General features: G+C 43.8%; 1 protein-coding gene across 10 annotated transcripts in view; it reads left to right on the top strand.

Annotated features, from left to right (window-relative positions):
• Positions 1 to 26114, top strand: part of NBR1 (NBR1 autophagy cargo receptor) — a 577507-nt gene that overhangs the window by 108508 nt on the left and 442885 nt on the right. For 5 of the 10 annotated variants that reach the window (XM_086924034.1, XM_086924032.1, XM_086924033.1 and 2 more), the window contains exons 3-5: positions 6814 to 6876; positions 7718 to 7736; positions 20554 to 20576. In XM_086924034.1, the coding sequence (XP_086780160.1) occupies positions 6814 to 6876; positions 7718 to 7736; positions 20554 to 20576 (105 nt within the window). Of the gene's footprint in view, positions 1 to 780; positions 890 to 976; positions 1046 to 6813; positions 6891 to 7717; positions 7737 to 20553; positions 20577 to 26114 lie in introns of those variants that run through there. The other 5 variants (XM_086924037.1, XM_086924035.1, XM_086924038.1 and 2 more) reach the window with 2 other exon arrangements.

Here is a 26114-nt window from a genome sequence, read left to right as displayed (position 1 = left end):
CTTTAAGTATATAATCAGCGCAATGATTTAGTATAAAACTGGCCCCCTTGCCGATTTAATAAATAGGAATGTTTTAGCCTATAGTAGTACACTACCGAACAGGAGACTCAAGCAATTTGCGTAATAAAGAGCCCACCCCACAACGAGTTAAAATGCACGAGCGCAGTGAATTCGTCAGTAGACGATCACATGACTCGGGTAGGCGAATCAGAAAGTATTTTACACATTGAGGAGGCTTTAGCACCAATTAAATACATAGGAATATTGGTTGGCCAGCATCATTGGAGCTTGCAACAAGACCCAATGCTGTGGCTTTAACGTGTGTTCTGCATAACTACGCTAGCGGCGAACCAGTAGAAATGAGGAACTAAACGTTTTTAAACAAGAGCGATTAGCGTAGTTCTGACGGAATCTCGTAACTGCGGAGCAGGACGCAGGCGGACATACTACCCACACAAGGTGAGCAATACCAGCAAGTTAGGTTATCCCGGCTCTTCCCATGCGACCTGAAATTAAAATTAAAAATTATATTTACTTAAATAGGGGCTTAAAACGTGCTTTTCTCTGTATCTCTTACATAGTGGTAATCAAATTGCAACATTGAAAGGCCCCTTCACCTCGAAATATCCCACACATTGGCACTATGAGTGACTATTATCGCCTCGTGAAGTAATACGGCAAATATAAGTTAACAATTGTTACATTGAACGTGCTGTAGAAAGTTCAAGCATTTATATTATCAATTAGGCTTACAACCAATTATGCTCCATGTTTTTGCAGTGCTAAGGGGGCACTTTTAAATTGCGTCCTTTACCGAAAACGAGAAAATCGACCTTTATACGCCAGATATCACGAGAATTTTCCTCCTGGAGGGAACTCATAGACTGAGGTGAGGAAAAGATAACGTATAGTATAGGAAATAGTTGAAGTGTCATAGATAGGACAAACTAACTCCATGTGTTTATCCATTATTTAGATTTCTGGAGGTAATTGCAAAATCCAACGGACAAACATAAGAGAGCCTCTTTCATTGTACACAATACAGGTACATATCCCTGTCCGGTATCATTTTACTTCTGATATAGATAGGGATCAGTGAGGAGACCCTCCTAGAGTGACAGCATATTGGGGTTATGACAAACCTTTTTAGAGAAATTTGTAAGACTCCTCAGATGATATAAAGGTCGATATAAAGCTGAGATTAGCTTATACAACTTTAAATGAGAATATGTGGTTAATTAAATTTTTGTGTTAAAAATCTTGGAGAGAAATAGATTCTTCCAGAAATGAGACACCGAGTTTATATAGATTTGTGACTTATACATTCTATATCCTTATAGGGAATGAAAGTATAATATCTTCTGAGACAGAATTAGTTGTCTTGAAAAAGATGGTGTGACAAGCAACAAACCATCGAAACGCGTCAATGCAAACTTCAGTACAATCCAGACAGAGAACACCTTTTTCCTAATACAAATTGATTGAATGTATAAGAAATTGTGTCTTAGACAGATTGTTGGATGTACAAACCGTAATAGATAAACTCTAGATCATACAACCTGTTTTTGTCTGTCCCAATTATGCTGGTCATAATGATGTTTTGTGAATAATTGTTATTGCATTGGATATTATCATTCATTTTAGTGTCTGATTTTATAATCAAATATTTTGTGTGATAATCATGTTTTCTATTGTTAAATCATAAGTTTTCAATAAATGATCTGTTTTGATATATTTTATTGTTTGAAATTACTATTGTTCAGTGCATATAATCTGTAGAATTGTGGGAATAGGTAAAATATTGTTCATGTTTGGTAGTTTACCTCATTTCCCTTGATCATTTAAGGGGTACCTCTCTTTGTCTCGAACTATATTGTACAGCCTGTTGGTTGGAGAGGCTTTCAGTCTAATTTATCAGATAGGTGTTTAACCCATTATTCAAAGTAAAGGGGTTTCTAATTATTTCGAAATGGACAAACTAAAAACCCTCTGATTCTCCGAAGATCAGTACAACAAATCGTGAATCTGAAGTCCAGTAAGGGTGCTTCAAAGGGGCTGAACAACACCAGTCATGAACAACTTGTGAAGATTCTTAATTTAAAGAAAAAACATATAAGAACGGAACTTCACGCGGAATTCCTCATAGAGTACCTGAAAGCAGGGGTAATTCCGATAGGCTTACAAGTAAGAAATGATCCGGGTCCTCAGTCTGTGTTTGCCTTAGCTAGACCCTCCTCCCATCCTCAGTCTGTGTAAGCCTTAGCCAGCCCCCAAGCCTACCCTGTCAGTGTTGTTTTTTAGGGGAAACATCATTTACAACAAAGGCATTACTACGCGGTACGTTTACAACGGGGCACTTACCACGTAAACGTCTTTTCCACGCGTATGCCTTCCACGATCGTCTTTACCACGAAAGAAACATTCCGGTCAACCATCCTACGTTCAGCACGTACGTAAAAAAAGAAGTCCTTTTTTTATTTTGATAGAAGTGCTTTCCCAATACATTAAGTACGTGATAAGTAGTAAAGGCATGGGTGAAAATGGAAAAAAATTAAAAAGGGGGGCTGTGGGGGGTAGGTCTTCCCCCCCCCCCCCCCCCCAAAAAAAAAATACATTTCGGAATATACATTAAAAACGATTAAAAAAGCTAACTGAATGTGTAATATAAAATGTATAATAAAAATTAACAAATGACCTTTTTTGACGAAATATTCAGCCATCTTCCTTGGGGACACAATTTTAGAGGGTCAGTGAAAGTGAAAAAAGACAAACAATGTCACTTCTGAAGACATATTTTTTTTGCCTATCCGTTTCGTTATGTTTATTTAAGTGTATTTTTGGGCATAATGGGCGTTGGAAGCTGACTAACGTTTTTATGCGAGGTAAAATGCTGCGTTCTATTATTCTGCGTGGTAAAGACACTAGCGTTGTAAAATTCGCGTGGTAAAGCCATGCGTTGTATTTGAAATCGTGGAATTATCATATATTCGTTTTTTAGTCAACGAACCCACCTCGAGCAGAACCACGTTCTGGACGAATTCCAATTTGGTTTTCGCCCAGCCCATGGCACTGAAACTGCAGTGCTCACTGCCATGGAAGAGCTTCGAATGCGTGCAGACAGGGGCCGTGCCGTGGCCCTGATTTTATTAGACCTGTCTGCCGCATTCGATACTGTCAATCATGGGATCCTGCTTGAGAGGCTGAGAGAGGCAGGGGTCGATGGTACGGCCCTGCTCTGGTTTCACTCCTATCTCAGTAACAGACAACAGGCTGTATCCCTTCCCCCTTTCCAATCGGTTTTCTCCCCTGTCCCTCACGGTGTTCCCCAGGGCTCCTCCATCAGTCCGATTCTTTTTAATGTTTACTTGAAGCCACTGGTCGTTTTAATTAAATCGCACAATATGACCACAGTAAACTATGCGGACGATACCCAGCTCCTTTTCTCTTGGGAGGGTGAAGATTCCATCTCTTTTGAAGCCTTCCATAACTGTCTAAGAGACACCGCAGGCTGGTTGCACCGGAACTCCCTCCAGTTTAACTCCTCGAAAACCGAGGTTCTGTTCTGTCCCGCGAGCCGCATATCCCGCCCTCTGCCTGCTGAGTTCTGGCCCCCGGAAAACTCCAACAACCTGTTACCAGTGTTCGCAATTTGGGCGTCATGCTAAATCACCAACTGAGCATGGAAACGCAGGTTTCAAGAACAGTCGCCACCTGCTCAGCCCTTATGCACTCACTGCGCAAAATCCTGCCTCTATTACCATCTTCAGCCCGAGCATGGATAGTCAGGTGCACTATCCTTAGTCGCCTTGACTATTGTAATGCTCTCCTGTTTGAATCCCCTGCGACACTGCTAGACAGACTCCAACGAGTTCAGTCGGCAGCAGCCAAACTGGCTCTTGGCTGGACCAGGAGATCCTCGGCCACCGCTGCCTTGGCCGAGCTGCACTGGCTTCCTTTGAAGCAACGCATCGCCTTCAAAGCCCTTTGCTTGGTCTTCAAGGCACTACACGGTGCAGGACCTAGACCTCTTTAACGTCTGTTCTTGTGGTACATCCCCACCAGAACACTTAGGTCCGCAACCGCCTGCCTTGTGAAAGTACCCAGATGCAAGAAAGCCAGGATTGGGGGAAGATCCTTCAGAGTGGCTGCGGCCAAGCTCTGGAACAGTCTGCCTGCCGAAATTCGCCAAATCCCACACCTCCTACCCTTTAGGAAGCGAATCAAAACATGGCTCTTCCCCCACCCCTCCTCTAAGCCCGCTCGCCCATAATTCACCTCCCCCGCCCAATAACCCAGGAGTAGCTACCAGCGCCAGGATACCTGCCAGGTGACAGCCGCGCTCTACAAATGTTTTAAATAAATAAATAAATAAATAAATAAATAGTCCTCTCTCCCTCCTTGTTGGACTTGCTTTCCTTGCTGGTGCTTGTCCCTGGATAGACCAAGAACAAGCCAAGTGGCGCCTCTGTGCAGCGAGGGCAGGTAATGTTATCTCTTCTGCCTGGGTCTGACTTTCCTACCCTGTTTACTCATTACAGTCAGTCATACACTCTGCATAAAGTTCATTGTAGTTCTCTCCATCCGGGCACTGTCAGCATACGTTTCTGTTAACAGGGCATTTATAAATTCTGTTGTGATAATATTCGTCAGGTGTATATAACTGCGAGACCTAATGCTCTTCATTTTTCCCGGGCTCCCAACGAAAGCCAGAGACCACCCTATTAGAATTTGATCATGTGAACTACTGGTGGACACAATATCTCTGCAGCCAATACATTAGCCCACAGAGCTGTACAGAGAGTTCAGACAGCTTTAGAGTCTGCTGAGGCAGCCAGTCCTTCCAGGCTGTGGGTTGTGTGATGGGTGAGGAATGAGCCTACTTGGACGTGCTTACCAACAAGCCAACATGGTCTCCCGCTTCCCACAAGGTACATAATGCCAGGAAGGCACGCAGGGGTGCGAGCAGACGATGCCTGGTGCCATGCAATGTGCCCTCCATCACTGCCATGCGAACCGTCTGCTCTCAGTCAAAAGTGGCATTGTGCGCAGCAGGGCCACGCCTTCTGCTGGCACTGGGTGCTGACTGACTGCACCTTTTACAACTTCTCCTCAGCTGAGAAGATCTTTAACCCCCCAAAATGACGGGGAGCTCGGGGCGACACCTGGGATGCTGTGTGGGACTCCCATTCTTTTATGCCCAGATGAGTCTTCACAAATATATCAACAAGAAGTAAAAATCAATGTTTTTCTTCCTCTTAATATTGAAGGTCCCTCTGTATGAGTTAGCCCTGTATTTGCCAGGTAAGTAATCTGAGTTGCAGAAAGTTCCGGTGGAGTGCTCATGATCACACAAGTGAACGCTGAATTGTGGGATGATGATTTGTGTCCTTCTTTGGCAGTCAACACCTTAATCTGTTGATTGCACCAAGGCCTCTAGACCCATGCAAAGAATTGTCACTCAACTTGATAGAGACAGACTTAGCAGTCATATGCAGGTGCAATCACTCATGGGTACACGACCAGATGACACTTCAACAAAACCTGATGCTCCAGGCTCTCTTCCCTGCAGAGATGCATCACAATACACAGGGGCTTGGGCACCACCAACCGGGGGTTCCCCAGTGCACTACTATAGTGAAGGTTGTTGCACCTAGCAGAGGGTTGGTACAGTTATCTACATTATTGTACATTGAGCTATAAAATGGTATACCCTACTATACAATGTCAGCCCATACTAGATCATACAAGGATAGGCCATATCGTCCTATACAATGATAGGCCATATCATACCTAACCACGCTATACTATACAATGACAGTCCATACAATACGACGCCATACTATACAATGACTGGCCAGGCCATGCCATGCCACACTGTACAATGACAGACCACGTTATACATGACAAGCCATACCATACTATACAATGAAAGACCAGACCAGACCATACCGCACCATAGAACAACAGTCCACACCACACCATACCATACCATGCTTTAAAAATATAGGTCAAACCATACTGTACATGACAGACCATACCACATCCACCATACCATACTATACAATGAAATGCCATACCACACCATACATCAACAGACAATACCATGCTATACAGTGATAGACAATACCATACTGTCCAATGACAGGCCATACCACAAAAAATAAAAGTACAAAAAATAATTGACAAAGCCAATATGTCGCTATGGAACACCCTTTTGGCTTTGACAGTGCTTCTTTGACATCTTACAAAATTACTGCTTTCTCAAGTAAACAGAAGCCCAGTGCTGCTGTTCACAAGGGGGCACATGTGAATGTCATTAGGGCCACATACATCACTATTCTATGCCATCGCATTTAGCTATTTCTATTTGGGCAAAGTTAGTCTTGGATACAGGGATGTGTTTGAGGTTCTGGGTTGAGTAGGTCTTTTCCTGGCCCTGCCATTCCATCCTTCCCATTCATTCTGTGACATCGCCTTCCCTCCTCTCCATCTTCCCCTTTACATTTGCTACTCATGGCACTAAAGATATGACTCCTTACTGATTCATTCTGAAATGTCTTACACAGCGTGGCTCCTTGCAGGGCAAAGGGCAGTCCCATGGCATTTGGACGTCTTAAAACCTCTCTAACATCCTATATATATTTTTCAAGACTGGTGAGGGATTTAGGCAGTATGTATGAAACAGGTGTCTTCCTGTCCCCTATCTACTTATTTGAGATCCTTGTTTCACTTTTTAAGGAGGTGTTAAGGTCATTTGAGGTGCTAGATGTGCCTATTAAATAATCACATCGTTTCTTTTTCTTTCACCAAAAGGTAAAGGTTTCATTTGATCTGAAAAGCATCCAGATAAAGTACGTGGATGAAGATAACGAAGAGGTATGTTAATCGTCGTAGGCTGTTCAATTGTATGTACGTATTTGATTTATAGCCTAGCTAAAGCGCAACTGAGCGCTGATGTACCTGACCACTATTATATGGCGCAGTGAGTGAGTGAGTGTGTGTGTGTTTGGTGGGTTGGGACGTTTTTCAGGCTGGGATCTCGGGCGTGTCTCAGTAGTTTAAGTACGTGTCAGTTCGAGGATTGGAGTGCATTTTCAGATAAATAGTGGCTTAAAAAGGAAACAAAAGTTTGTAGACAAGCAAAGCAGACATTTGAAATAACTCACATTGTTAGAACTGCTGGTTTGACAAGACTCCAGGACTGTTCCTGGTTTTAGGCAAGCCCCTGGATAGCCTTGTAAACTCAACTGCAGCGTCGACTTTTTATTGCCATGTTTCTGATTCATTCCTTCTCAGCCTCAAAAGTCTATCGTTGGTAGGTCTGCAATCAGCTGAAGTGAAAAGGCTTTAAAGTGCTCAACCATATTTATGCAAATAACATACTTTTATTTAAACTACATACTATTTAAAGAATTAATTTGTACTGTAACCCTAATGCAGACTTTACATTCTGAGCGGGAATTGCTAATTGTTACTTCTAGGATTAACAGAGCTGATATAGACATGTCAGCAGCCAGTGTGTTGTGACATTTTATTTCTATTGATATGCATGGTATATAGCCAATACCTTGTTCATGAAAAACATAAATACATTCTCTCTACTCCTTATTTTCTTCTCCACCTTGAGTCTGTGCTTGTACGTGCTCTATCCTTGTCTGATGGTAAGTCTTCCTGGAGAAAAAAAACTTATTACATTTGCCTTTTTCTTCTTTTGCAGGTATTTGTTAATAGCCAAGGTAAGTCATTCATATACTAAGGCTGTATAGAACTACGTGTGTATAGTTACATGTAGGTAATTGTTAAGGTTGGTGATGCAGATTTTCTCTAAAGTTACTTATTTGTCTGTATTTAGTTGATAATATAATCCCATTGACATACTTCGGTCTGTGATTAAAAAAAAAAGAAATAGAGAGAAGGTGGTATTTGCCACTCCCCAGTCCTTAGCTGGATAGTCTGAGGCAGGAGAGCTGCAGTTAGACCAGCAGCAGGAGGCTGAGCTACCCACGGGGGACTGAGTCAACAGTTTGTGAGGATGACTCATTTTAATTTTTCAAAAGCAATCTATGAATGCATGTATTTGTATAGAAATGTACTTGGGCTGAGGGCTAGCATCCTGAAAATACCTGCCGGCTGGGTGTGCCTGCTTCAGAAATCCACAAAGCGGGTATGGAACATCGTAGAAATAGAACCAAACACAGCAAAATTCCAAGCAGTCGAAGGTTTCCCTGACAAAATTGTACCAAAGTGAATCCAGAGTATTTATGGGACTAAAATTGCAGGACCAAAAGTGGGCAAGTTGACAGGACTACTATATGTTTCGCCAGGTTTTCAAAGCATGTGTTTCAGACAAGGAACAGTCCTTAGTGACCTGCCCAGGCAGAGCCATAGCAGCAACGAGTGCAGGTCTCAACACATTACCGGCATCAGTGAGTGTATGGGACTGCGGGTCAGTAGGACCTCATTAAAAGAGGTTCAGTCTCTCTTGACAAGGGCTTTTTAATCCCAGACCAAAAGCGTCCTTTGCCACAGATGGGACCTGAAGTTGTGTGTCTGCACGAAAGGAGAGTGGACATAAACTGGATAACCTGCTCATCTTAGTAAGGCACTGGTATTCTGTGTTTCATGAACCACACCAAGTAACACTGATATATTTACATGAAAGTTTTATTTTTATGTGTGGGGTGGATTTGGGTTAGTTCCAACTCCTTTTTACTATTCGGCATATGTGTTATAACCCATGATTCTTTTTGTGTTTTTTAATTGTGGAGTTATCTTGCCTCTATTCCTACGATATTCCAAACTCTTATTTGTGGATTTCTGAAGCAGGCCCACCCATCTGTATTGCCTTTCCGAATGAATTCAGTGTGACTAGGAAATCTAGCACCTCCAAAGTATCTTTACCTGGTGCATTTTCTTCTGAGAAGTGGTCCCAAATGTAGGTGCCCTCTTGATCGATGATAAATTGCTCCAGAATGAGGAGGCTACCCTCCAGCAGTAACCACCATGATTTGCGCACTTGTTGACCGCGTTGGTATTCAGTTTTTCTTAAATATGACCGCTTCCATGCAGCACGAAGTCCAGGGTTTCCGTCTTTATTGGTTTCTTGCCCTCACATAGATAGAAGATTATTCATCCACGATATTGGATGAATTCTAGCATGAGAGACGTGGAAATTTACCTCCAAACCAATTGGTGCTTTGTGCGATCTGTAGCAGTGCCTCATCTTATTGTTTTTAGGCTATTGTGATATAAAAACTGCCCCAAATTCAGTTGACAACGAAGAACAGCGACCTTCCAAAAAAGGGGACGGACCAGAGTAGTGAAGTCTTGCTTTCTGACAGATTTGAGATATGCTAAAAAAAACGCGTATCGTGAAATTGACTGGATGACTGGTGCTATGAGCTTTTCATTATGTCTTGATTCCCTCTTGATACAAACAATTAATTGAATGAGATGAGCAGCAACAGCTAGAAAAATAAGACCTCTCTGTGAGCTTAGTTTCAGCACTAGGATTTTGAGTGTAGCACACTAAACTTAATTTGCCCTTAGCTGTTTTCGCAATTGCAGTCGTCCACTATGGTGGTGATTACTTTTCTGTTTATGGTAGAATATTTGTTATTTTACGCTTTCAGATGAAAATATAGGAAACTCTTTACAATCCAGAAAAGTCCTGCATCTTTCAGCCAAGCCTTTTTGCTCTACTGAGAAGTAGCCTTTTTACCCACAGTTCTTAGAATTAATATTATTCACACTACAATGCCATTCAATTTGTAAACTTGTGTTATAAAAATAACATAATTTCTCGTAGTGAAAGTGATACTATCTCACTGTACTCAGTTGTTGTTAGTGTTAGAGCAAAGTGGTATTTATCTACGCCATCAGAACAGATGTAACGCTACTGGAAAAAGCGAAATTAGATAACTCACATTGATTATACTGGCATTTCGTCCTGAGTTACTCCGAAAAATAAGGCAGCAGGGCTTTAGGTACAAGGTCTTTTCCGTGGGTGGAAGTGTGTAAATGTCCTTCTTCTACAGAATGCTGAACTCTGACCCCCATATAGAAAATGAGGCATAGCACAAATAAATGAGCTAACAGAGTAGGCCCCATCCTACCCCTTCCAGTTCGCGTACCCTTCTCTAAAGCCCTCCCTGATTGAACATTCCACCACATGCTCTCCTTGCTAATAATATTGATACGAACTGCTCGAATAATGACCTCCTAGTCCTACTATTTTAGTGTTACAGAGGAAAATTGTTTTTAAAATGGCTACTAGGAACATAAGAAGTACTCAATAAATCCACCAAGGCAATTTTTCCTCTGTGATCATTCTCTTTAGTAGTTGGTACTTGTTATTGAAGATACTGGTCCTTGGCTTCAGATTTCCATGTTTCATTGTCTTCCTTTTTAGGTGGAAGCCTGCATTGCAGGGCATGGCCCTGCTGCAGGCAAAGACCTATTGTGAACAGGGGGATTTCAGTACTGCGTGAAACCACGCCCCCTTTTTCCATTGGCAGGCCTCGCGAAACGGAGGCCTGCCGTTGGAAAAAGCTCCTGTTTAGCAGATTTGTCTGCTCTGGATTCCGCCTCTCGAGGACTCCATGACCTGCCTTTCGGTAGCACAACAATATTTTCAGAAATATTGCCTTGGCAACCATGAGGCAGGTCAGGGAGTCCTGGAGGGGCGGGATTCAGTATCCTGTTTCCTCGGCGGTGGAGCAGGTAGGGGAGAGGCGGTGCTTGTTACTTGTAGTTTAGTCCATGTCGTTTTTCTTCAGCGTATTGCTAATAAATAAACTAAAATAATGGAATTATTGTGTCACATTTAAATGTTTCTAGCCGTTACGCTTTCTTCGAAAGTAGGTTTTACATTTTAGAAGCTGTCTGTGATGGGTGAAGAAACGCACAAAGGTAAAATCATAATACCGTGTAGTACTCATGCTGAGGATTGACGTGTTTGTCCTTCTTTAGTGTCTAGCGGTGACAGGAGAACCAGGCTGCGCCCAATTATGGCGTCGTGAGAGGTGAAGCGGTCGTTCCGGGCCTAGCAACTGTGTAAGGTGATAATATGGAGGCGGCCCGTCGGGCTGCGGGGGAGGTTGGCGGCACCGGGGAGTAGTCGTGTCGCTGCGGCTCTCCTTACCCCACCCGCTCCCATGGCGGCCGTGCCGCTGGGCGACCAGATCCGCGCTGTGCTGGACGTGGCGCTGCGGGTTCCCTGCATTTTCATCATTGACGCCATCTTCAACTCGTATCGTGAACCAAGTGGGGGTCGCCTGGACATCGCTGCCCAGATCCTGCTGCGTCTCTTGGGTAAGCAGTGTTTACATCTGGGAGGAGAGAGCGAATGCTAGTCGGGGATAGGGGGCGATAGGGTTCTCTGCTTATCTATTTTCTGATCTACAAGCGTCGGTCTCCATTAATTAAGACCCCCCTTGCTTTCGTAGATAAGTAATGCTCCTTTGATTGATAAACGAGAGCCGGCTGTTGGTATGGGCGAGCAGTGCCTAGGACCAGGGAGTCAAGCTTCAGATGGGCGAAAAGAACTGTCCAGTAGACAGCAGCGCCACTGTTCCTTGGCTCCAGTGATTTCGTTTAAAGTGCTACTAATAGTTTTTAATGTGCCACAGTCGCTGTTTTAGTACCCTATCGGCCGTCTAACTTATCACCCCACGCATCTATCTCTAACCATATGTGGACACACATCAACACTCCCCTCCCTAACCCAGCAAACGGTTTTGAACTAGCCTCACAATGCTACGTTGTGTGGGAGTCGGGTGACCTGGAGAAGATGCGTGTTTTGAGGCAAGTTGCTGACCTGATGTAACCAGCTGGAGTTTGGCCGGTGAAAAGCGTCTGTTACATTTTATTCCCCAGCAGTAGCAAGGGCAGCAAAAATCTTTTTCTCCCTGGGCGCTACTGGAGCAAGGGTCTGCTCACAACACTACAGCGTGTTCGTTTATACCACAGCACGACTGCTTCGAGCTTTTGTGCAACAGTTTGCTGTTATGACTGGAAGGCATTTTTCAAACAGCACCTTCATTGGAGTGAAAACCCGATGTACTGTCTTTAGGTCATTTGACTTTTTCTATGGGGACCCAGGGCTTTGTTTTTTAACTTCCCCCGAGATCATTTTGGTCACAATCCTAGGTGTAGGGGGCAGTGGGGGAAACGACTCTAGTTTGGGGGAGTGGCTCCCGAATTTGGCCTTCTTTGACTTTCCACATGGCAAATCAGTCGCTTTATTGTTTTAGAGCTTGCCTGCTGATGCGCTTGCGCATAGCTGGCGAAGCTCTATTGTGGCTTATCCAGAGTTTAACAACTGGTGATTCCATGCAGTGCATCTGCTTTTTAGGTCATTGCGCAAGCTCCAGCCCTTAAAAGCGCGTGCACAATGCCACCAGCCGCCTGCCTGCCTGCCTGCCTCACATTACTACATCAAAGGCAGCCCTCCCTGCGCATTTCCCACCCCCTAATTATTCACGGCCGGCCGTACTTTCAGTTTCACGGCCGCCAGACCGTGTCTCCTTTTATGCTCTCTGATGCCGTGTCTCGCGTTTCTCCTCCCCCCAGTGTACTTTTTTTAAAACTTGTTTTATTTCACCCTAGTTTCCCTTTTCTCCTCACTTCCTTCTGTAAAATATGCTTGACTGTTACACTCAGCCTTTTGTTTAAGCTGTTTACCGAAAGACCAATTTTACATATTCTTTTAAAAAATGTTCCCTGTACGCTAACATAAAATGTTTTGGAGCTTTGTTGGCCGTGCGTTCTAGGTCACATCTCAGCTGTTGTGAAATGTGAAACAAAAGCTTCTTTTATGCTCTTTTTTTACCGTTTGCACTGCCGCATGTAATCACAGCTGACCAGGAGACTAAGTAAACAATGCCGGCTGCACCGCCGTCCAACTCTTATTTAAACTTATCCGCTTATATATTAACAACACAGGTGGCGTGCTATAGGGTGCAGCATGGCGCCCGCTTTTCCACACTGCTGACTGCTCCTCGTCACTGTCCTGCTCGACCCTTCCCCCCCCCCCCACTTCCTGGGTGCCGCACTAATCTTTATGCATTAAGAATAAGACGGTCGCCACGCTTAACATTTTAGCAGGCACCCAACTGACCAGCTGACTTTGCCAATGCTTGCTACTCCGTTTCTACAGGTAATATCCCCCGCCTCTTTGCTCCATTTCTGAAAGGCCCCTGCTGCGACCACTCCCTTAATGCAATGTCTCTCCCCTCCTGTGCCATCCCCTTTTCGCCTCCTCCGAGCCATGCGACCCCCCAACTCCCTCACCCATCCAAACTGCGAGCACAACTCCACCCCACTGAAACTTCAAGCCCTTTCCCCACTCTCCCCAATTAGCCCCCACAATGCCGAAAGCTTGTTTTTAGTGGGTGGCAAAAATGCAGCTCGTCCCCTGCTGCTTTGACTGTTGTCACACAGCTCTTCTCTCTTAGCACGGTGGCTCCTTAACTCAGTTCCTTGGCTGCTCCACCTTTACAGACACCCACCCTGCCTGCCATTGTACCTCTCAGCAAATGACGAGCGCTGTCAAAGGCAGTAGGGTCTGGAATGTATGTATCGTTGACATTAGAAATGCTATAGGTGTCACATTTGAAAAAGTATAAAGTATTGACATTGTAAATGACAAAGCTATTACTTTTGCACGTTTCAAGACCCACACATTAAAATAAATTTATCAATTACAAAACCAATAGCTCCAACTTTTCTATTGCGAGACCTATTGCATTTCCAATGCTTGTTGGAATTAGTATGGAATGCAGCCTGATTGGACAAGCTCTGGGTTCCTTGCCACCCTCCTAAATATATATCACATTCTAGTTCTTTACTTGCAGTGGGGACATAGAGCAGTGTATAAACATTGGTTCCTTCCTTGTTTGGGGTGTCCCTATTTTCTTAAGTCTTTATTGTGTTATGATGTGCGCTGTGCTATTGCCTTTTTCGCCCATCTAGAGCACCATCATACTTCCTCTTTCTCACTGCCAAGTAATTTTACTGCCTTGCTCTTTCCTTTGCACAACTACAGGACAAATGGTTGTGTGGGCACACTTAGAGGAAGTTGCATATTGACTACTACTCTGAGTCTGCATCCCTGTTGTGAACACAGAGTAGTGTCTGAAAAGTAGCAATATCACCTGGGGTGGACTTTTCTTGAAAGGAGCTGTACCTGTGCCTCTGGAATATCTTCGATGCAGTGCTAACAGTATGCCAGAAGATCTCCTGTCTGGTAGGGCCAGCACAAAGGGTCTTCCTCAATCTAGAACTCCTGCAACCCATCCCAGGGGACAGCATTTAAAACACTTCAGCAATCAGCACACCCCTGGAACTCTGGCTTGTCCCAATGATTGCCTCAAGCTATCATTGCTACTATTCTTTTTGAACCTTTCTATTGTATGGCTCTAGGATTTATCCATCTTTACCTGTGGCAATATGTCTGGTTACCTGTTAACCTGTACCTGGGATTGGCTTCATTTCTTGTGATATGTAAGAAAATATTACTTTGAGAGTCAGATAATTTCTCTAAAAAACAAGTCCTATTCATGTATTCCTGGATGTCTTGTCCCTGAGAGAACCCAGCAGGAAAACTTCCAGTGTTACAGCATAATCTTACTGCAGTGTCATAGTAGGAGTCACAGTGGTTTTCTAGGCCAGCTCAAAAACTTGTTGATGCCAAATGGAATTAATTATGCTTCCCCTGCAGCAGTGACAGAGGTACAACAGCAGATGGGGTAGCCGTGCGCTATAAAAGAGACATAACATAACATAACATAACATAACATATATGGCTTTATCTTGGTGAATTCGGTAGTCACTGCGTGGATTTTAGTCATTTGTAATTTGGGACCTGTGGAGGCACGCATAATGTTTCATGTATGGGTGTGTTGATTTAGGACTCAGTTATACTGTTGTTTATTTTGTGTTTCCTGTACCATGATAAATTATTCAGTTGAGAAAAAATCCCCTTGGTTCTGTCCCTAAAAAAAATATACAATCACACTCTTGCCAGTTTGCAAATATTACAGGGGAACCTCGATGCTGACCACTATGGACTGTAATTTTGCTCTGGCTCTGTCACTTTACAAAAATCTAAAGAAATCATTGCAACTGTTAGAGCTAGTTCTGGGTCCAGCGCAAAGGGTTTAATGGGCTTCCGCCATGCGGGTTGAGTACTTTTACCATTGATGTCCTGTGACCTGGCATTTCACGGACACTGATACCTCGGTACCAAGTACGTTTGTGTGGCACTTGATTGAGGATATTGATGTGTGTAGTCTAAGGCTTATTCAGGGAGGTAGTGTAGTTTAAGAGATTCAGAACACAACAAGCCGCAATCCACAATGTGCAGACAGTGCTTTCACTTTATGAAAAGAGAATGTGCTTTAGTACACCAGCTACTCAATACATCACACAAATATGGTCTGGTAAACACAGGGTCCGCAGTTCCAGATAAGATGGTGGTGAACTACGAACTGTCACAAGGTCTCTGCTGTTGAGATTAGGGTTACCACTAACCTTAGCTTCTACCCGGAACTTTTGGCAGTTGCAGAAAGGTTATGTTTTGACATAGTACCGGTCATAGTTCATAATGTTGCCCGTCTTCATGCAAAGCTACTGCTCGAACAATGGTGCAAAGTCCTCCCAGATTTTGAGTTATGTTCACAGAAGTTAGTAGCTGACTGGAAGTTCATCCACCGAACTTGTTCTCTGAGATCTCTGGCACATAATGAATGGGGGGGGAGGGTGCTCCAAGGACATAGGCTGCATGGTTCAGCACAGTTGGGAATATCAAATGTGGATGGCCGTTCATTGTAGACCTTTGGCATCACTCACTTTGTTGGCACAAAATCGTTCTCTGCCACTACCACTATATGTTGTTGTGCTTCTCAGTGCACCAGACCACTTCACTCTCTTTAAAATCAGCTCTTGCAATTCCCCGTTTCCATTCCAGACAGCATTCTGATCACTTCCTGACTAGGGTGGGTCAAAGAAACCTGTTGACGCCCAGTGAGGGCAACCAAGGACCTGCACCTCAGGGACTCATGCAGGGACTCACGACAACTGCAGGCAGCACCTGCCATGTCCTTGGTACCAGTTGCAAACCTCTTTAGTGGTCAATCTGCTCTTCTGGGCAGGCCCTCTGCCATGCAGTGGCAGCTCTGCTGCTTCCTCTGGGCACATTACTCCAGCAGGGATATCTTCAGCACACCTCTCCCAGCAGGCCACGCAGACTCCTCTGCAATTTTAGACCCACAGCTTCTTCCAGTACATAGTTTAAGATTTCTACAGGTGATTTGCCCTCAACTCTGGGAGGCTGCCTGGCAAGAACACTAGTCCTTGGATCTCAGTTTTTGTTCCCCAGCACTCTAGTTGGTGGTGCCTACACCAGTGAGTGAGAAGCCCTGGGACACAGACATCTTCGATTATACTTCTTTCTCAGATATTAGTTTTACATTCCACATGCTCTGCTCTGGAACCTGTTTAAGGCAGTTCCTAAGCTTTGTTTATCCCTCTCCTTCAGAGCAGATACATTTCAGGTGATGGCAGGCAACAGGAAGTGACCGTGACAGTTTTCACTGAGGGAAACCCACAGCATAAGCACAAAGAGGAGAAAAGCATTCACACTTAACATCCATAAGCCTTTTGAAAGGAGTACCTCTGGAAGGAAGAAACTGTGAGATAGAACCTGAAAACAGCCAACCTTATACTTCAGAGGAGACAGCTGTCTCCAAGCTCCCAACACCCTCCGTTTAATTTATACAGGCAGGAATAAAAGGTATGACACCTCAAAATGCCACTTCTGAATATCTAACGGTAAGCTTGTCTCCATGTTCCTATACGTTTGAGTCTGCTGCCTCATAAAATCCTCAGGAATGTTAGCAATACACAGCGCTAATCTGTGAGGCTACTTATAACCTCCATCTTGTCATACAATGCAGAACACCTGCTGGCACGTATTACAATCTACCTGTACCATACAATCCCAATCCAGGCACCATAGGATGTAGCAAGGGGCCTAGTTGCATATGACTTAGTCTATAGTTAACTGGGAAGAGACCAATGGGCCACTCTCATACTGCAGATACCAGGAAAAATGATTAAAAACATATTCTGCCCCCATTGCCAGGCTCATGTCAGCTGGCATCGGAACAAAAGGTCCCCTTGATGAAGTAGACCAGCATTAGTGATTCCCCAGACCATAGAGCCACACACTGAGTCTCGTATAGCAATTTGGCTAAGCAGTCCCCACTATGAACCATGATGGACAGTTCTCCTGAGGCCAGAAACATCTAAAATACAGTGTAGATTTACATTAAGGTAAGTTAGGACACTTGCAAGTCTATTTAGAGCATATTCCAATATAGACATATTTGTGGATTAGGTGCTTAAGGTAGTTGGGGGATATTTCACATTAGATATCTTTTTAGTTTTCTCATCTGCTGTTAAAAAATCTGGTGTCCATCATACCTTCACTCTTACTTGTTGTAGATGATCCAGATTAGCAGGTTGTAAGGCCTGCATGAAGGTTGCCTTTACCTCCCTTCAACCGTATCAATGTTGAAAGTGCTGATATGGTTATTTTGTTAAAGTAATTTACATCAGCAGAGGTAGAGAATGGTCAAGGATCTATCAGTGAAGACCTTGTATAGCTGTAAAAAATGTCTAAATTCTGCTTATCCATTCCAGCCATACAGAGGAAATAAAGTCTCCTATCCCACCATAAGTGTAGTTAAGTGAGTACTAATATTCACATTCTTTGCCACTTTTTAAACCCAGGAAGCTGAGCATTGACATCTGATGGTGCAAATGAGAGCTGGAAAGGAAATCCAGACTATTGTCCAGTAATTATTTGCACCCCTAACCCCTCCTCTCCTCTCCTCCATCCCCCCCCCCCCTCACTCCAGCACTACAAGGCTTTTGATTATTCTTTATGGTTCTCTAGAGGTTTACTGAAAGATGCCAAATCATGGAGAAGCAGTGAGAAATCTTGGCACTTAAAGCAGATGAAAAAAAGCGTAACACTGCCTCATGCAATACTAAAGGAATCTCATCAGTCACAAAGTCTGTGTATATCATGACCATCAATAATTCCTTTTAACAGAATAAAAAAACTATTTAAAGCAATTGAACATTGTAGGAACCTATCTCCTGAACCACCCTCAATCATTCAAAAGAAACACCTTTAACAACTTCTTCAAAGAGAATATCAACAAAATAAGTCTCTATTTTGACAAATTAGAAGCTCAAGCTATCTCCACATTATGCTGTTTTGCAGCAAATCTAACCGCCTCTATCCGCACTCCATGAAGGACTTCTCTAATTCAAATTCAGTAGGAGCCAAATGATTAAAAGATGACATTTCAGAATCAGCAATGAGGGCCACCTATGGCACAAAACCATCAAATTCCTTCTCAGTGTCAATGTCATTCAGCCAAATCACCTTCCCTGAAGATCAGACAAATGCCGCCACTTTAGAAGAAACCCAGCTTGTACCTCCAAGCTTTCAGACTACTGACCATTTATCTTTTTTGTGTAAGATGATTCAGAAGGCAGTCATTTCTCAACCTCATGAAAATATCAAGGAGAATACACAACTTTATGGCTACTAATATGGATCCCATGCATTGAGACAACCACCATCAAAGTGGTGAGGGACACTCTCTTGATCACCTGAAACCCCATCTCCTCATCTTGTTCTATCTCTCTATGGGCTTCAACAGTTTGAACATCAAATGCAATCCCAGCCTGTAATTGAGGATGGGCTTTTATAGCATCCTCCCACAGTGCTTTAGGCTTTACAGCTAGTTCAAAACAGACCTTCGAAACAAGCCCATCCCAGTGACATACGTACCCCCAAGCTTTCATCATGTTTCATGTAATCTTCGATTTGTACATGGAATCCCTTGGATTACTCGTGGTCATTGAAGGCTTCATCAGCCACAAGGATGCTGGTGACACCCAGCTCTGTCTAAAGTCCACATCTGAAAAGTCCAACCCTCTCCTGAAAGACTGCTGTGTTACAAGCCATGCCTGGATGTCAAATACTTACTAAAGCAGAAAAGGGGAAACCCCTGTAGACTGAATTTCTGCACATCATTCGCAACAGACAATGGTAGAAAAGTGCAATATTTGCTCTTGTGGAGTGAATCTAGCCAGCCTACTCCTCAACAGCGTTCAATTCCTCATTTACTCCAAACCCTGCTTTAGAATTCATGCAGTGTAAAGTATTCAAGCCACCTCACATCAATTCGTTAGGTTAAAGAAGCTGAAAGATGTGTTTGCTAAAACACAGATCAGAAAAGCCAATCAAGCTATTTTCTTGTTTCACCTTGACTGGCATAGCACCCTTCCAACCACTGTCCCTGATTCCCCCTCCCTTACCAACTGAAGAGCATCCCGCATGCTAATATCCATCTAAACAAGGGGCCAAGAATATTTGAGAGAATCGTGCCCACCCTTGGACCGTTCAGCTGCCTGCCCACATCAACTTTATTTGATTTATTGTTTGTGTAAATGAATCTAAAGTTTTAAAAACAGTAATTCCTTCTTATGTCCCAACGTGACAATCAAGATTACATTGTCTGTGCAGCAGCCTCGTTGCTGAGCTCCATGCTTGAAAATGGAGAAAGGAAATTAGGATACTGTGTTCCTTCTCTTGCTGATGCAGGTCGAACACTAGTGTCTGAAACTGCTTCTCCATCCAGATCTTGGGAGCTCATTCTCTTCTTTACTTCTGCATGGATTTATTGACCCAAATCCTCAAGCAACGCATGACCCTTGTATGCTTTTTAAATGAGAAGGCCATTCTTTTGGAAGACCCACACTGCTTTTCACATACATATCTACTCCCTTATCTTCACCCCCTATCCTCTCACCCATGCACAGCTAGATAGTACTCTGTTACTTTGCAGCTACTTTTCAATGTATTAATTTAGACTTGGCCTCACAAGCAACATCCAAACCCTTTGTGTTGTGTGCTTTTCTTATAGTCACCTCCAGATTTAAAAACACGTTGGTCACAGTATCTCAATGACAAATAGCCCCAAACCCTTCAGAGGGTCATTTTGAAGTAAGGTATGTGGAGAACCTCAAATAAATGGTCGGAGCAGAGTACATTTGGATAGATCTAGCTGTAACAGTCTTGAGTGAAAAACGTGATTATTCTACTTATGTATACACTGTGTGATTCTTCATAGACCCATTTCACTCAAAGCATTGTATGTGCAACTTGGAAATAATTGTTTATTCTTGGAAAACAAATGGCGAGTAATAACTTGCAAATGTCACATCTTTAATTTCTGTACTTATCCAAGTAGTTGGTTGGCATTCTGTAAGTATAGCTTCTGACGCCTTCATGCCTCGTTAACCTGCATATGGAGGAAACATTTTCTTCCGCTATTCTTGAACTTTTTATTGTCAGTACAAACTAAAAAAAAAAAGTGTTTGCATCATCCTTACATCATTTGGTATGGCTAATGAATGCCTTCAGTGTTCTTAGTTGACTGAAATTCTGTTTTTTTCCATTTATTATAGAAGAATATGAAGAAGCTTTGAAGGTACTGAAATCTTTTGTATTTCCAGCAATACATTGTATTTTTTAAAAATTAAAATGTAATCTGTTTTCTAGCATAAAATATTGTTCTGCTTTCACTTCTACCAAACACATAAGAACACATGGAGGGAGGAACTGAGTATTTTTATTTCTTTGAACCTTGTGTTCAAAGCACATAAGCTAAGTGTAAAGCCAATTTTCTTGAGGATCTTGCAAATAGAGCTATGAGATGGGGTTAGTATTTGAACTTAACAGCAGTTTACTGAACATGTGAAAGGGTCCAGCATAATGGAGGTTGGGATTTGGTATAATCTAATGCTTAACATTTCCACTTAAGGGTACACTAAAACATGATTCCATTCTGAGAGAATCTGTGTTCTGCGCATCAGACACAAATACATTTTTGTCAGTGATGAGCCAATCATAAAGGAGAGCAATAGGGACTTCAAAAGTAACAGTAACATTAAACACACTTGGTTTTGAGGTAAGGTTTGCAGGAAAGTTCTCCCTTTTGACATGGTCACCCCCACATTTTGGCTGGTATCTAATGCAATTTGACAGAAGTGCACTGGGTTCCTGCTATCCAGGTCCCCAGTGCCAGATCTCTTTTTCTAAAACTGTAAAAGTGTTTCCCCAATTGGCAATACCGTTAGCACCCCTTGTAAGCTCCTAGTAAATGGTACCCTTGGTACCTAAGGCAAGGAGGCTAAAGAGGGTATCTTAGGGCCTCAACAGTTATTGTGCCACCCTACGTGACCCTCAGCACCAACATGCAGGCTACCATACAGGCTGCGTGCCATGGTGCAGAGAAAAAATTAAAACACAACATCGCACACCTGTGTATGCCATGCCTGCAAACACTGCATGCAGTATCGGTAATTCACCCTTACAGCCCTTAGACAGGGTGCACTATACTACATGTGTGGACATATCTACATGAGCAGATATTATCTGGACACTAGTGTTTACGTGTTCCCCAGCTACATGACTGCTTCACTGAAACTAAAGTTGCTTGGTATCAAACATCTCATATTAATAAACCCACACCAATTCCAGTGATCGATTTATTAATACATGCAGCCAGATGACACCTTAGAGGTGTACCATGAAAACCTACAGACTACTAGTGTACTGGCTGACTTTTGAAGACCAGCCTGCCACCACCGACAGGTTTCTGACCCCCTGCAGCTGAGAGCCTGTGCTCATTGAGGGCAGAAACAAAGCCTGCTCTGTCCAGAGGTGTTGTCCCCTCCTCCAAGCAGGATGATCAGCATATCCAGGCAGGAGCCTTCAAAAGCCTCTGCCACCTTTGATATGCTACCCAAGGCTTCCCCAGACAGGGGAAATCACACCCGGGGTTCATTTGGCACCAGAACAGCAGGGAAACTTAGCTACTTAGGAAGTGTGTACCCCTCTTAGACTAGTACCACCCCTTAGGTCAACTACCTGATGTGGACACAACTTTCAGAATTCCACTATCTTGATTTTGTTGGAATTAGTCTCTCTGGGTCAGGGTTATGCCCACTTTCCACCGGAAGTGGTCATATAGAGGGCATAGAAATCCCTAAAGATAAGTAGCCCATTGGCTACTACCTGCCACTCCCTTTAACACCACTATATTGAGTATTTAGGTGTAGGGTGCCCAGGCATCCCGGATCCGCCAGGAACAGTCCTGGTTTTCACCAGTTGTCCCTCCAGATTTTGGGAAATTTTGCGCCATGTCCCAGTTTCTAGAGGGAGTTGACTGAAAACTGTGAGAGGCACTTTTTTAGTTGTTGTAAAGCTGTACTAGTTAGCACCTGTTATATGTAAGCAATTTAATTAACGGGTATGATGCTGGTTTCAAAAATTACATTTTATTTATTTCCTTAGTGCCTCTATTGTTTTCCTATGTTGATGAGAGCTGTCATTCTACGCTACTCTGTTTTTGCAAAATGTCCCGGTTTTCGATGCTAAAGATCTGGTCACCCTATTTAGGTGACACCCTTGACACCAGAAACTCAAATTTGATGGATCAAGAAGAGAACAACACCGAGAGCTGCGAGAAAAAGCGAGAACTGTAGACTGCTGTTGATTTTTGGCACCAAAGCCTGCCAGCCACACTAAGTCTCAGCAATTGCGACCCAGCAACTCAACCTGCAGCTGACCAGCTCCCAAGAACCCTGGGAGACTGCCAGCCCTTCATAAATCACCAAGCTATATCCTTCGGAAGAGAGGAGCTACTCCCCTGCAGTCCTAAGGCACTTTAACGCAAAGTCTGGTTTACCGTGTCACCACTTCCTGGCCATCCCGACGCAGCAGCTCCCCCAGGCTGAGGACCCTGTGCTCCTTAAGGTCAGATCTGTTTCTCTTCCCTCCCCATCGAGTAAGAGGACATCAGGACCAACCGGAGCTGCACAGAACCAATACCCGTAGTGCCATACCACTTACAGCAAGCAGAGACTGTGAGAGCCAAGTCGGGACTCCAAGACAGAGCAGCCGTTGAGGGACGTCAGCACCTCAATTTCCAGGGTGGCCCAGCTGTTCTGACATTTGCACCCTCAACCGGCGAGACAGACGAGTGCAAGGTTCCATAGCTCACCGAGCCCAGCCGCCCTTTCCATTCTGCTCCGAGCGCACCAGCCCTGGTACCGACAAACCTACTATGCTCCCTTGTCCCTCGGACCCTTGTGACCCGAGCACCCTGTTGTGAAATCCCTAACTAGTCCTTGAAGTCCCCCTCTGCAGCCTGCTTCTAGGTGGCCCGCTTCTTCTTACCAGTGTAGCGCACACTGCTATCACCTGGACCTGTGTTCCATTGATGCCTTTTCTCCCATAGCGTAAATATTCATTTAAGTGCACATTTTACTTAACTGCTAAAATCAACATTTAAAAAAGTACTTGCTTGCTATCGAAGTTCTTGGTATCAAAATGTACATAAATATACAATTTATTTTTCTAAATTGGTCTCAGATTTATTCCGGAGTGTGTGTCTCATTTATTACCTCTGTGTTCACCAACAAATGCTTAGCACTACCCTCTGATAAGCCCTAACTGCTCACCCACAGTACCACAAAAGACAGCATTTGGGTTATCATGTGTGCCTGTGCAAGCCTACTGGGGTTTGCATGGACTCTTTACACAGTGAACCTCTTTTTGGTCCACTACATAAAGATCCAGCTTCCTACATAGGACAACTAAATTGGAAGACCAAGCTGGTTGGTGGCTGTATAGTGTTTATTGAGCTTAAAGATGTAAAAATTCAGTATTCGCACAGGCAATGTGATAATGATTTTCTATCAGTAAATATTGGCTGCCATATTTGTCTCTGACTGTGATTTAGATAACATTCTCTTTTGGGCAGAGTAGTAGGGATAAAAAGTTGGTTTATGGAATACTCTAATCTTAATTTTTAAAAAGTGGTTTTGCAAGGGATTACCCAAGTAGGGAATGCAGTTATACCAATCACTGTCTATTAAAAGTAGAGCACCGGTGGTATCCAAAGAATCCGTCCACTGCTGGGAATGGTTAAATAGACATTAAAAAGATGTATGATGAGCCCAAATAAGAAATGGTAGTCTGATGTTTTCCTTGATGGTATATTATCACGTTGACCCTAAACTTTGACTTTTGAGCCAATTTCAATTAAATATGCAGTTTCACTGAAGGCCAAAGTAGAATGGAAAATTTCCTAGCTAACGTAACGGAAAGTTTAAATTCTATTAAGGACTTGGAGGCGAGAATTATGCCTTCTTACTTCACTTTATTGGCACATTGCTGCAACAAGAAATAACACAACTACATTTCCCATGATCCAAAGGGAAAGAGTAGTTGAATCAAAACTTTTGTATTTAACCAATCAGAACCAAGGAATAGTGTCCAATCAGGGTTGTCCAGTAACTCTATAGCTCTTTTTAGTGTGCTTTCCTCCTCTTTTGAAGCACGAAGACAGCCCAAATCTCCTCTTCAGGCATCCTGTTTATTGGAATCCGAACCTGAAAAGATCAGAAAGGTGTTACTGGAGGCACAAAATCATCACCCTACAAGGTAAGTATGATGTGAAATCTGACACCAGTACATCAACCACAAGTACAATGGTAACTTAATGTGAAAAGATTCTTACTACTGTACGGCGAGGGACCTCCTCCATGGGGCACTGGGTGGGATAATCCTCGCCTCCGAGTCCTTAATAGAATTGAAACTTTCTGTTCCGTTAGCTAAGAAATTTTTCATTCTATGTCAGGACTGGAGGCAAGGATTATGCTTGTTTAAAGCTTGCCCACAACCAACTGAGCCATATCAAGTATTGGCTTAAAGTAGAACCTCTGAAAGGTGGAATCGGAGGACCAGTCAGCTGCATTAGTTATATCCTCCAGGCGGGCATCCAAGCCAAATGCCTTGGACGCCATGGCACCTCTTGCCGAGTGTGCTCCAAATTGACTGAGACTGATGCCTGCTTCCTGCATCACCCATCTGACCCATCTGCCGATGGCAGGAGAAGACACTGCCTTGAAAGGTTTATGCACTGCGATCAGGAGTTGCCTTTCTCCCGGAGGGCGAAATTCTTCCGTCATCTCCTCATAAGCCTTGAGGCAACGAACGACTCAGAGTTTAGGGGAATCCGGAAATTCGGGGTAAGAGATAACCCTAGTGTGGCACTTAGTGCGTCTGAGTAAGGTGAAAGTGAGGAGTGAACAGTCGACCAGTAACATCCGGGGCACGAACATCCTAAACCCTTCTACAGGATACCAGACACAAAAGCATTGCTAACTTTGCAGACAGCACCTTCCTGGAGAGAAACCGATAAGGCTGCCAGGATAGAAAAAGATTCAATAAAATAATTGACATCCCATAAAGCGGAATAACGCAGTTCCGGTGGTAAGGAAAGCCGAATACCTTGTAGGAGCCTGCAGACCGTTGGATGCTCTCCCATAGGTGAGCCATTGACCGGAACGTGACCAGAGGAAATGGCTGATCGAAAGGTATTAATCGACAGGTAGGCCAGGCCATCCTGGGCAAGATGGGCCAAAAAATTCACAACATGGACCACGTCTGCGACCAAGAGATCGACACCCCGTCGCACACACCAACGGGACCATCTGCCCCATGCAGATTTGTACCTCTTGACTGCGATGTCCGCCCAAGCCTTGGCGATGAGGATTTCAGCTTCTCGCGAAAGGCCTGCGGTTTGCCATCTGCCCCTGAAATCCTCCTAGCCATCTGAGACAACGAGCTTGTCACCAGCAGATGAGGAGTTCTGTTCGGGTCCGTCAGAAGAGTAGGAAACTGGGGGAGTAGGATTGGAAAATCCCAAGAAAGTTCCAGAAGAACCGGAAACTACACTTGAGACCTCCAGAGAGGGGTGATTAGGAACATGTCCGCTGCTTGCCTGCGGACTTGAGCGGTTGACCGCGTTATCATCGCAAAGGGGGGGGAAAGCATACCCCCATGCCACACTCCAGTCCTGGAGAAAGGCGTCCGTGGCCATCGCCAAGGGGTCAGGCCTCCAACTGCAGAACCTTTGGAGTTGATGGTCCAGCCTGGAAGCAAAAAGGTCCATCGT

The sequence above is a fragment of the Lissotriton vulgaris genome, chromosome 5, assembly GCF_964263255.1.
Source record: "Lissotriton vulgaris chromosome 5, aLisVul1.2, whole genome shotgun sequence".
Lineage (NCBI taxonomy): Eukaryota > Metazoa > Chordata > Amphibia > Caudata > Salamandridae > Lissotriton > Lissotriton vulgaris.
Note: the sequence above shows the minus strand (reverse complement) of the source record. Positions and strands in the feature narration are given on the sequence as shown.